This window comes from Ixodes scapularis, unplaced genomic scaffold (assembly GCF_016920785.2).
Source record: "Ixodes scapularis isolate PalLabHiFi unplaced genomic scaffold, ASM1692078v2 PGA_scaffold0__279_contigs__length_252992795, whole genome shotgun sequence".
Lineage (NCBI taxonomy): Eukaryota > Metazoa > Arthropoda > Arachnida > Ixodida > Ixodidae > Ixodes > Ixodes scapularis.
Genome location: NW_024609835.1, coordinates 239,482,875 through 239,495,665, shown reverse-complemented (window position 1 = coordinate 239,495,665; position 12,791 = coordinate 239,482,875). Strand labels below are relative to the sequence as shown.

The following is a 12,791-nucleotide window of genomic DNA, read 5'->3' as shown; positions in this document are numbered from 1 at the left end:
CAAAACAGCTTGCGAAAGGCGATGAAAAAAAAAAAAAAAATAACCCACGGAACTGGGAAACAAATCAAAAGAAAAAGAGGAGCTTTTTTCATTTTTTGCACAGTGCAGTTCGGTTACGGGTGTCGCGCGCCGCGCGCAAGGAGATAAGAAAGATAAGCCCCTCGCCTATGCAAACAAAACAGCTTGCGAAAGGCGATGAAAAAAAAAAAAAAAAAAAAACACGGAACTGAGAAAAAATTAAAAGAAAAAAAGGAGCTTTTTTCTTTTTTTGCACAGCGCAGTTTGGTTACGGGTGTCGCGCGCCGCGCGCAAGGAGATAAAAAAGATAAGCCCCTCGTCTATGCAAACAAAACAGCTTGCAAAAAGCGATGAAAAAAAAAAACACTGAACTGAGAAAAAAATTAAAAGAAAAAGAGGTGCTTTTTCTTTTTTTTTTTGCACAGCGCAGTTTGGTTACGGGTGTCGCGCGCCGCGCGCAAGGAGATAAGAAAGATAAGCCCCTCGCCTATGCAAACAAAACAGCTTGCGAAAGGCGATAAAAAAAAAACAAAAAAAACACACGGAACTGAGAAAAAGTTAAAAGAAAAAGAGGAGGTTTTTCTTTTTTTTGCACAGCGCAGTTTGGTTACGGGTGTCGCGCGCCGTGCGCAAGGAGATAAGAAAGATAAGCCCCTCGCCTATGCAAACAAAACAGCTTGCGAAAGGCGATGAAAAAGAACAACAAAAAAAAAAAACCCACGGAACTGAGAAAAAATTAAAAGAAAAAGAGGTGCTTTTTTCTTTTTTTGCACAGCGCAGTTTGGTTACGGGTGTCGCGCGCCGCGCGCAAGGAGATAAGAAAGATAAGCCCCTCGCCTATGCAAACAAAACAGCTTGCGAAAGGCGATGAAAAAAAAAAAAAAAAACCACGGAACTGAGAAAAAAATCAAAAGAAAAAGAGGAGCTTTTTTCATTTTTTGCACAGTGCAGTTCGGTTACGGGTGTCGCGCGCCGCGCGCAAGGAGATAAGAAAGATAAGCCCCTCGCCTATGCAAACAAAACAGCTTGCGAAAGGCGATGAAAAAAAAAAAAAAAAAAAAAAACCACGGAACTGAGAAAAAATTAGAAGAAAAAAAGGAGCTTTTTTCTTTTTTTGCACAGCGCAGTTTGGTTACGGGTGTCGCGCGCCGCGCGCAAGGAGATAAGAAAGATAAGCCCCTCGCCTATGCAAACAAAACAGCTTGCGAAAGGCGATGAAAAAAAAATAAAAAATAACCCACGGAACTGAGAAAAAAATCAAAAGACAAAGAGGAGCTTTTTTCATTTTTTGCACAGTGCAGTTCGGTTACGGGTGTCGCGCGCCGCGCGCAAGGAGATAAGAAAGATAAGCCCCTCGCCTATGCAAACAAAACAGCTTGCGAAAGGCGATGAAAAAAAAAAAAACCACGGAACTGAGAAAAAATTAAAAGAAAAAAAGGAGCTTTTTTCTTTTTTTGCACAGCGCAGTTTGGTTACGGGTGTCGCGCGCCGTGCGCAAGGAGATAAGAAAGATAAGCCCCTCGCCTATGCAAACAAAACAGCTTGCGAAAGGCGATGAAAAAGAACAAAAAAAAAAAAAAACCCACGGAACTGAGAAAAAATTAAAAGAAAAAGAGGTGCTTTTTTCTTTTTTTGCACAGTGCAGTTTGGTTACGGTTGTCGCGCGCCGCGCGCAAGGAGATAAGAAAGATAAGCCCCTCGCCTATGCAAACAAAACAGCTTGCAAAAGACGATGAAAAAAAAACAAAAAAAAAACAACTCACAGAACTGAGAAAAAATCAAAAGAAAAAGCTTTTTCGTTTTTTGCACAGCGCAGTTTGGTTACGGGTGTCGCGCGCCGCGCGCAAGAAGATAAGAAAGATAAGCCCCTTGCCTATGATAACAAAACAGCTTGCGAAAGGCGATGAAAAAAAAAAAATAACCCACGGAACTGAGAAAAAAATCAAAAGAAAAAGAGGAGCTTTTTTCATTTTTTGCACAGTGCAGTTCGGTTACGGGTGTCGCGCGCCGCGCGCAAGGAGATAAGAAAGATAAGCCCCTCGCCTATGCAAACAAAACAGCTTGCAAAAGACGATGAAAAAAAAACAAAAAAAAAACAACTCACAGAACTGAGAAAAAATCAAAAGAAAAAGCTTTTTCGTTTTTTGCACAGCGCAGTTTGGTTACGGGTGTCGCGCGCCGCGCGCAAGAAGATAAGAAAGATAAGCCCCTTGCCTATGATAACAAAACAGCTTGCGAAAGGCGATGAAAAAAAAAAAATAACCCACGGAACTGAGAAAAAAATCAAAAGAAAAAGAGGAGCTTTTTTCATTTTTTGCACAGTGCAGTTCGGTTACGGGTGTCGCGCGCCGCGCGCAAGGAGATAAGAAAGATAAGCCCCTCGCCTATGCAAACAAAACAGCTTGCAAAAGACGATGAAAAAAAAACAAAAAAAAAACAACTCACAGAACTGAGAAAAAATCAAAAGAAAAAGCTTTTTCGTTTTTTGCACAGCGCAGTTTGGTTACGGGTGTCGCGCGCCGCGCGCAAGAAGATAAGAAAGATAAGCCCCTTGCCTATGATAACAAAATAGCTTGCGAAAGGCGATGAAAAAAAAAAAATAACCCACGGAACTGAGAAAAAAATCAAAAGAAAAAGAGGAGCTTTTTTCATTTTTTGCACAGTGCAGTTCGGTTACGGGTGTCGCGCGCCGCGCGCAAGGAGATAAGAAAGATAAGCCCCTCGCCTATGCAAACAAAACAGCTTGCAAAAGACGATGAAAAAAAAACAAAAAAAAAACAACTCACAGAACTGAGAAAAAATCAAAAGAAAAAGCTTTTTCGTTTTTTGCACAGCGCAGTTTGGTTACGGGTGTCGCGCGCCGCGCGCAAGAAGATAAGAAAGATAAGCCCCTTGCCTATGATAACAAAACAGCTTGCGAAAGGCGATGAAAAAAAAAAAACGAAAAAAAAACAACCCACGGAACTGAGAAAAAATGAAAAATAAAAGAGGAGCTTTTTTCTTTTTTTGCACAGCCCAGTTTGGTTACGGGTGTCGCGCGCCGCGCGCAAGGAGATAAGAAAGATAAGCCCCTCGCCTATGCAAACGAAACAGCTTGTGAAAGGCGGCAAAAAAAAAAACCTACGGAACTGAGAAAAAAGCAAAAGAAAAAGAGGAGCTTTTTTCTTTTTTTGCACAGCGCAGTTTGGTTACGGGTGTCGCGCGCAAGGAGATAAGAAAGATAAGCCCCTCGCCTATGCAAACAAAACAGCTTGCGAAAGGCGATGAAAAGAAACCCCCAAGGAACTAAAAGAAAAAGAAAACAAAGAGGAGTTTTCTTTTTTTGCACAGCTTAGGTTGCCGGGTAGGGCGCCTCAGTCAAAGAGATAAGAAGTTACTTCGATTTTTCAGGATAAAAGGTCCCTTCATTATGCCAGTAAATACGGACGCAAAACTTTTACTTCGCGTAATGTAATGAACGCACCCCCCAACTTTGCATCATTTTTTGGAAAGAAAAGTGTGTTCATTCTGCGAGTAAATACGGTAAATACGGTAGTTTCCTGAAACGAATAGGTCGTACGGCTGGTCAGATTTGTGGCACTGCTTGTGGACCACCCCGACCACACTGCCGACTGTAAAAGTTTGCTATGATGTAATGCCGAACAAGCGGGCTTACCTTCTGGCTGGGAAATCGCTCGTCTTCCAAAGCAGTTGGCAGCATTTGCTGCACAGAAGTTGGCAAAGGAGCCTCGGCGGTGTCACTTTAGAAGTGGCAACAATGAGGCCCTGGCATGAGTCCTTTGATTCTAAGTACCGTATTTTCCGGACTATAGTCTGCAGAAACAAATTTAGGGTAGAAAATAAAATATTTTCTTAGTAGATAATTTGCATGCCGTGCATAGTTTGCACCTGGTGCTTAGTCGACAAAAAAATCCTCGCACAGCACACCTTGACAGCCGAGCTCTGACGCGCCACGCATTTTTATTCTGTGTCGAGCGTTGGCCTTCTGTGATGACGGATTCTCATTCAGCACTATGGCTTTATTATCTAGAGGATGTTGCACAGCGCTCCCTTCTCTCTGGCTCCGCGCCAGCTATGCACGTGACTGACATAAACCATAGGGCTCGTTTCGACGGAAACCCGGCGGTGTCTTTCAGTTTGTCAGCTATAGAAAGGGAGAAGGAGCGAGAGAGGTTGACGCGTCCTGACGTCAGTGCTTCGGACAAATGGGAGCATCAAATGCGTCACCCTCTCCCTATCTTTCTTCCTCTCTCCGTGTAGCTGGCAAACGAAAGATACTGCCGGGTTTTCATCAAAACGAGCGTTCTAATGCTAACGCATTAAAACAAATCCTTGTATAGTTCGTGCTACTTTTAGATGGTTTGCACCTGGTAAAATTTAAGCTTTTAGACATGTCTTAGTTTACAAACTATAGTTCAGTAAACATGGTAAGTGGTGTATGGAAGCACATTTTTCCTTTGTTGAATACGGATGGAAGTTCCGAAAGGACGCCTACCTCGGGAGCTAAATGTTGGGTTGGAATGTTTTTGGACTGCGGCACCAAAAGGACTTCTAGAAATAAAATGAGAGCAAACTCTCGCGACATAAAAACCATTACTACAGATCAAAGACAGGGCTTGTGTCTCACAGCACTCTCCTTTAACTGACAGTATTATTGTGAGTGGTTTTATCAACCGATCCACAAAACAATTTTGTATACTTATGCGAACAGTCGTGATCCCTGGGGACTGTTGATGCTGCAACAGCTGCTTGTGTTGACAATGTACTGGGCCAGAGACCTTTTGTCGCCTCTCTCTGCTAGGCAGTGCTAGTTGCGCTTTGCCTCGTCTCAAGTAAAATTGCCCCACGTTTTGTTGAAATCGTTCCGTCGGACACTAGGTGATGGTGATGGTTTCCTCAGCTGTCGTCATACGGTCGGTGCCTTGCCGCGAAAACTTCAAAAGGTATTCAATGTCTTTGGCGTCGTTTGCCCACTGGTATTTCCAGTGTTTGATTTAGTCGTTCCTTATAAACACTTGCGGGACAAGGTCGTTGTGATGCACGTACCAAGGGTAATCCCCATTGCCTCGTGTGACTGTCAACATCTGTCCAGTGCAAAAATGAGGAATTCCGTTGACGCGTGCATGTTGTTTTGAGTGCGTTGTGCCAGTGTTACGAGGGGAAACATTCACGCACGCGCCCGGTGCAGGGTGTGCGCGTGGTGCTGGCGGAGAGCTACGAGCGCATCCACCGCAGCAACCTGGTGGGCATGGGCATCGTGCCCCTGCAGTACCTGCCCGGGCAGAGTGCCCACAGCCTGGGCCTGACAGGGCGGGAGACCTTCAGCGTGGCCGTGGGAGGACACCTAGAGCCCGGCCAGACGGTGCCCGTCCAGGTCGGTAGTCCCTGTATCTTTGTCATACTTACGGTGCCTGCAGCGCGTCTCCCGCCGGCGCGTTTCCTGCGTCCAAAATGGCGGCCAGACAACATCGTACTGTCGCCGGCTGCGGCAGCGGCGGCGGATACGGTGGACGCATGCTTTGCTGGCGGTGCCCCTCCAGCTTGACGATTTACAAAAACTTCGGCAGACGTCGCAACGGCGACAGCGCTTCCCTTCGCGTGTGCTTTTTTACAGACCTTGGGCACCCAACCACCAGGATTGTGACGTCCCGCAATGCAACACTCGGGCTTCTGTCACGTCATTAGCTGCCACTTTAGAACCACTTTGGATGCGTGGGCGGAGTAGAGCGCTAAACACACCAGTCGGAAATGCCTTCTAGGTGCCATAGTGTTAGCTATTAGCTAACAGCATGGCATTTGAGAGACACCTCGTGCCTTTTGCCCGTCAGTGACTCTCGCCTATAACATTCCACGAGTCATTTGTACTCGCTTCCTAAGTGACTCACTGCAGGGATCTGCACGTTGGGATTAAAGTGCACTTTCGGGACAAATATTGCAGGGCAATAGAGCAGAAGCATGGGCTCGCGTTTTTGCTTGACAAGATAAATGCGATAAAATTAGGAAAACTCTCGCAGGTAGACGTTTTATGAATGTGTATTTATTGAGAAAACTGGGGCTTTTCAGGTATTGGGATGGAAAACATGCTTCGTTAAAAAATTTGTGATAAGTCTTCTTTGCTCATTTTTCTTTCATACTTGTTCTTGAAGGGCCACGAAGAGTGGTCTTCACCAGCATTAGCTTTATTATGGTGCCTGGAACATGTCTGATTGGTGTCCTTAGCAGCAAAAATTTTTTTTCGAGGGAAGCTAAGGTGGTTGGGGTGTCCATGGCTCGGGGTGCAAGGGGAAGAAGGGGGGGGGAAGGGGAGGGAGGGAGGGGAAGGAGCTCAAAAGGCATGCGTTTACTATAGGGTAGACTGAATTTCGGAGGTGTAGTGAAGCCCCATAAGCCCTTCGCCTAGCTACGCTACTGGTCTTTAGTGTCCTTGGCTTCGAAAATGTCCTCAAGTTGGTAAGAAATTATATTGCAGAAGCCAGGTGGCACATTGAGTTGAGTTTCCCAATCCCGACGGTTGGTGCCGGTACCGCTGGCGGAGCGGGCGAGCAGATGCAAGGATCGCCATCGTCTTGGCGTCCCAGCCCGTGGCTTTTTTAGTTTCTGGCCGACTCCAGAGTGTGCTCATACAAGTTTCTGCTCAATCCTTCTTCGGTGCCGTACCACTGCCAGGATTGTGGCCACCAACTAAAGGGGCCAATGGTGACGTAACAAGGCGAAAATCGAGGGACCAACAACGAAGACGCGATAGACGTGTTGGTTGAAGACTCATTCCAGGCAGCGCGGCTTTACCAGAAGAATGGGTTGCTCGTGCTTAAGTGTGGTTGGCCCGGCCTTCCCTCTCTAGATTGAAGCCACCTACTCTGAGTGTTGCAAAGTAGTGAAAGCGCACAATAAAGACGTAGACGGAGAGGCAAACAGGACGAGCGCTGACTATCAACTGAATTTTTATTGAAAAATAAAAACTACAAAATAGTGTGATATTTTCTTGGACTAGTATGACCAAGTCATTCAAAATGCCTTGGAAGTTAAACCTGTGACCGAGTTGTTTAGGTATGTAGATGATTATTTAGTGATTTTGCAAAACTGAAAACCTTGCTGTATGTGAAGTTGTTGAAGATGTGATGATGATCTAGGGGCCTGAAGTTTACCCTTGAATGCCAAGATGGGCAGTTTCTACAGTTTCTGGATTTGCAAATGCAATTCGCAGGGGAACACGTGTGCTGGAGTTACAAACCGCGTACCCAGAAGGGAATCCTTGCCTATGATTGGGTGCATTCGAAGTTGGTAAACCGGAGCATTGCGTCGTCTTGTCTACAGACGGTGATCAAAAAGTTGTGTCACCATGCCATACACGACAGCTTCTATCGTCAGGTCAAGAGACTTGGAAGCTCAGGGTATCCAACTTCCCTTATGCTCTCAGTGGCTGAGAAACTTCTGAAGAAGTTCAAGGGCAAATGCCAAAAGGGCAAGCAAAAAAAGAGAGCTAGACCCCACGTGATGCCATACCTGCACAGGGTGTCACACAATTTAAAAAAAAGTGGTGGAAAGGTTCGAGGTACCTCTGGTCTTCTCAGCACCACGTAAACTGGCTCAACTATGTCCGAGGATAAAAGAGAAAGGCAAAGAGAAGCGGCAATGCTCAGTCAAGCATGTAAACAAATACGTGGAATTTGCGGTGGGCGTGATGTATAAAATTCCATTGGACTGCAGCAAGGTTTACATAGGCCAGACCGGAAGGTGTTTGAACGAACGGTTGCGTGAACATGATTTATCCCTGCGTTCAACAACGGGAGCACATTTACACATTCATTGCAGCGATTGCCGTTGCATTCCCAACTTTTCAAGGCACTACAGTTGATGGGAGTAGTAAAGAAAAGGTGGCGAGAGATGTACTGGAAGCTTGCATGATAAAGAAGGAATGTCCTGATAAGTGTATTAGTCAGCCCTCACTTTTCCTTCACAAAAAAGAAGTGGATTTTATTGACACATGTGGTGGCTGAGTCATTGCTGACTAGTCACATTTCTGCAATATTTGTGGCTTTTGCTGTTTTTATTTTCCAATAAAAATTCAGTTGATAGTCAGCGCTTGTGCTGTTTGCTTCTCAGTCTTCGTATTTGTCTTTATTGTGCGCTTTCACTACTTTTCAACATGCATAACCAACTCGCCTGCATCGCTACGTTAGTTCACTACTTTGAGTCTTCAGTCTACACAAACCAAACTCCTAATCATAATCTAAGAGATAGCGCTGGGTGTTCTGCCGATCGTGTGGATCCAAGCACTGACCCGAGAATCTGCCAACGTATCGGTCGTGCAGAAGTCCGTGCCGAGCAGTGCGGCGACGTTAGAATGGGTGCCCAGTTTGCAGAGTCGTGGCCCGACGGTGGTGCTGTTGTAGGTGTGCCTAGAGCCACCGAACGAGCTACGCTTCCGAGTAACGACACTTTGGCCATCTTGGTGCGATTGTTGCCAGTTATCGGGAGCTTTATCTGAAATCACGACAGTTTCTTGCCCTCCAGAAGTGTTTCAACCTGTGACAAAACAAAATGATATCGCTCAAGCTTTTAGACCCTGTAGCAAAAGCTAAGGAAGTTTCATTTGTGAATCAAAACAATCGCCAATTGCACCTGCACTGCACGAGCACCAAATTCGTGGTGCTATACACGCCAAGTTTGCAGAAAAGACTACCCCTCTGCTTAGAAATTCTCCCGTATAGTGTGGTTTTTGTAAAAAGAAATAGTGACTACAAATTTAGACTAAGACAAGTTTATTACATTTATATTGCACCACTCATGCTAGTGAGATACAGCTGGGCCTCGCTATCATTGCAGCCGTCTTTTGTAATGGCAAAAGCTCCTCGTTTAAGTGTGGGGAGGGGGAGGGGGGTTAATTTGCGTTTTTGGGAGAGTTTTCTGTCACTCGTACATCCCTAGAATCTGGTAAAAATTCGGGAGTCTCCCAGGTAATACGGGAGACTTGGCAGGTATTCGGTGCTCACGAGGAAATTGGAAAATTGAGTGGCAATACTCAAAGTATGGCCCAGTGCTGTGCTCACCACTCCCTTCTGCTCGCAGCTGGACGACGGCCGCAGCTTCCAAGCCCTACTTCGCTTCGACACCGCGGTCGAGTTGGCCTACTTCCGGCATGGAGGCATCCTGCCCTACGTGCTGCGCCAGATGCTCTGAGCACCGTGCCGACACAAATATACTTTTGCACACCTCGGTTCTCTCTCTGCGTTTTCCTCGGGGCACGGGGTGAATACTGGAAATGTTTCAAAAACAACCTGTTTCTACCTTACCGTAGTGGGACTCTTTTGGGCGTGCTGGCCAAAGGACGGGGCAAGACATTTGATGATTTTCAGGGGTTTTATGGCGCAACAGCTACAGAGGACGTCCTGTGGCGTATAGGCGTCAGCACCTCTCTGTCACCTATACGTCGTCGTCCTCCCCTTGTACATATCTCATAATCGTCATCGCTAGACGTGGCACCGCGGGCCTCTTTGGTACGGGCTATTGCCTTTCCGCGATGCCACGGCTCTCCCGAGCCAATAAAGAATGTGCTAGGAAAATATAGTTTGAAAAGATATGCAGGACTGGATCTGACAAATAAAACCAGTGCTAGTAATAAAAGATAAGACATGGTCGAATGAGATGAGGGGATATTCTCCCAGTAAAAGAGCGGGATAGAATGGGATTTGGAAGCGAAACAATTCAGGAAAATTAGTACCATATTAACTCGCATAATGAACAACCCCCAAAACAGCCATCAATATTTGGGCTTTTTTTGTTTCTCGCGTAATGAACATGCTTTTAATTTTCGACTACAGTCTTGAACTGTGTCCAACTTATCTAGCCAACTAGCCACCAACCCCGCAAATTTTCTTTTGCCGCCAAGCGGCCAGGCCAAGTCAAGCCAAGCCAAGCTACAGTAGGCTCGCGATAATTCAAACTCGGATATTTCGTACTTCCGGTTAATTCAAACAGATCTGAAAATTTTGGTTGTTTTTAATGTATTTATAAGCCGCTTAATTCGAACGGCGTTTTCGCTTAATTCATACTTTTTTGTTCTCACGGCCCCGTTGAGTGCGCTTCTTTCCGAGCACCGGTGCACCGCAGAGAAGCGATACCCGCGGAGCTTGTTTTTGCGAGTGTTGCTTATCCGCAGTGCACCGGTGCTCGGAAAGAAGCGCACTCAACGGGGCTCCAGCAGGCACACAGCGGAAAATGGCATTCACATTAGGAACAGCTCACTGGCATCATGCTTTCTGGCCTTGAAGCACATAACGTGAACGCCCAACTGGCGGAATATGCTAATCTTGACGACAATGTGTGTGTGAGTGAAGAAGTGAGAGTGAAGATGATGGAAGAAAGGGATGACCCACTACCAACTGTCACAGCCGCAGAGGCCTTTGAGTACATCGCTCAGCTCCGGAAGTTTCTGTCTGCAAAGGTAGAGTCCCGTAAAGAGCTACTTGCGTTGGCTGGTATTGAAATTTTTGTTTTGAGATCTCATGTACTGACTAAACAGTCCACAATCGACAACTTTTTGGCCGGATGAATAAACTTAACGTCACAGTTCTTTCACCAATGTGTTATGCCTGTACTTATAAATAGGCCTAGGTAGAGGAAACTGGCAAAAATCTGCTTTGTATGTGTAGCTATCCATGTAACAAACCATAATGCAGTCTAGTATCATATTTAGATGAATTTCTGATAATTCAAACTTCTGGTAATTCAAACTAAAATCTGTGACTTCCTGGAGCTTGAATTAATGAGAGCCTACTGTACTCTTGCAAGAGTTGCAATTTCGTGGTTCTGAAACCGAGCGACGCGCACGCCTAGCGAAGCTGGGGCCGAGGAATTGATCAGTCCCGGATGTGCTTCGCCCATTGGTTGCATAAATGGAAACAAACATGCCGCAGTCTGTGATTCGCTTTCGATCAGTGATATTGTGAAATTGGTTGGGCCTAAGAACGGTTGTGTCGCACTTTGTGCTGAGTAAGCTTCGTAGAGCGCTTTTTCTTCGGCAAAAGATACGCCCTGAAAAGGTTTGCAATTTATAGGGCAGGATTAATGTGGCATGCCCACGACCAGCCATGGGCGCGCCTCCGTTAGTGGAGACATGCCACAGTACCCTGCAATGTCTTATTGGCACTTAAAATTACATATGGGCAAAGTGTGTAAATGCAAATATTTTACCCCGCGTAATGAATCCCCTCCCAAATATAGGTCAATTTTTCGGAAAGAAAAGTGCAATCATTTTGCGATTAAATATGGTAGGACAATCATTCTCAAAAGCTGAACAGAGCCACAAAATATGTAGGTATTTGCACGAGGTTGGGGGGGGGGGGGGGGGGGGGGGGGGGGGTAAGAATGATCAATTCGAAGACGACGCAACTATACTTTGTGGAATCGGTTCCCGAGGGAAGAGCTCTCCCAGAGCTCAAGAGTCGACCTTGTAATATTAAGTTTATTGTTGCATACCATGTTCCACTCAAACTGCCATAAAGAAACGAGGGATGACTTTGTTAAAGGTTTGATATCTTACCGTAGAATACCGCGCATCCGCCAGTTCCACACTAAGCGCCCATTACCAAATTTGTGAGATCTGAGAAAATATGCACAGTACATTTATATGTAAAATTGATGACCGGGCAAGCGCCCATCCCCCATTTTTTTGCGATTATCTCCAAAGTTTGAGTGGGCGCTTGCCTGGTATTTGACGGTAGGTGTGGCAAACGGGCGTGAATTGGTGGAAGATTATCCGAAGACGTAGCGAATCTGCTCCCTCAATACGTTTTATTCCCATATTAAAGAGACCCCAACAAAATTTTATATTAAGGCCTCCCCGTATAGCTTCATTAAGTTTATTTTGCAGTTGCTGCACGAGCTTATTACTCGTAACTGAAAAAGCATATTGCAGTAACAGCGCTGCGAGAGCCTACAAATAAAACAGCCTACGGCCATAGACATTGCATAAATTTCAGCTGTGAAAATGCTGGAGGAAGTATTTGGACATTTCACTTTTATAAGATTATCCGAATACACTGCGCTGCCAACAAATGATGACGTCTTAGCGCCATCAGTGTAAAAGTGTGTAACCATACCTCCTTTCGAGCTCAGAAAATTTCTGCTAAATGATAAGAACAAACCCAAGCAGCACCGATTTGGCCAATCATTGGCCAATGACTGGCTTTTCTCTGGCCATTGGCCAATGACCACAGGTCATCAGCCATTGGCCAACTCTGGCCATTGCCGAGAAGACCCTCGCCAGCCATTGGCCAATGCTTTGCCAAAACCCGTGCTGCTTGGGAAGACACTATGTTTATGAAACCTTGTGAAAGCCCAGACACTAGCTGGCACTAGGTCGCAGGGGGCAACACGGTCTACATTCAGCGCAAGATTAACTCCGAGCAAAGATCAAGTTAGGAACAAAATTGCTCTACTCGAGGACTCGAGGGTCTTACAATGCTGGGCTCATTCTCAAAGAAATGACAAAATCTAGATTTTTGTAGAAAATGTCGGATGATTACGGCTAGCAAGTATCTTGTAGTAATATAGATACTGGCTTCTTTTCTCACATGACATCCCATTTAATTCAGCATATAGGCTGAGGATGGGACATCTGAAAGGCACCTGTTCCGAGAGTTGCAATCTAAGGTGACGGACTGGATCCAACATCCTGAGGGCAGACAGTTGTGCAGAACTGTAAACTGGAGCCCCATAGTCGAGACTGGATCAAATGAACGTTGTACGGAATTGTAGGCATTTACTGTCAG

The 12,791-nt window shown here is 45.6% G+C and overlaps 1 protein-coding gene across 2 annotated transcripts in view; it reads left to right on the top strand.

Annotated features, from left to right (window-relative positions):
* LOC8039093 (cytoplasmic aconitate hydratase) overlaps positions 1–9,239 on the top strand; it is a 63,777-nt gene extending 54,538 nt beyond the window's left edge. For both annotated transcript variants that reach the window (XM_029972700.4, XM_029972699.4), the window contains 2 exons: positions 5,207–5,392; positions 9,088–9,239. In XM_029972700.4, the coding sequence (XP_029828560.2) occupies positions 5,207–5,392; positions 9,088–9,198 (297 nt within the window). In that variant the 3' untranslated portion in view covers positions 9,199–9,239. The remainder of the gene's footprint in view (positions 1–5,206; positions 5,393–9,087) is intronic.
* Positions 9,240–12,791: the final 3,552 nt, after the last annotated feature.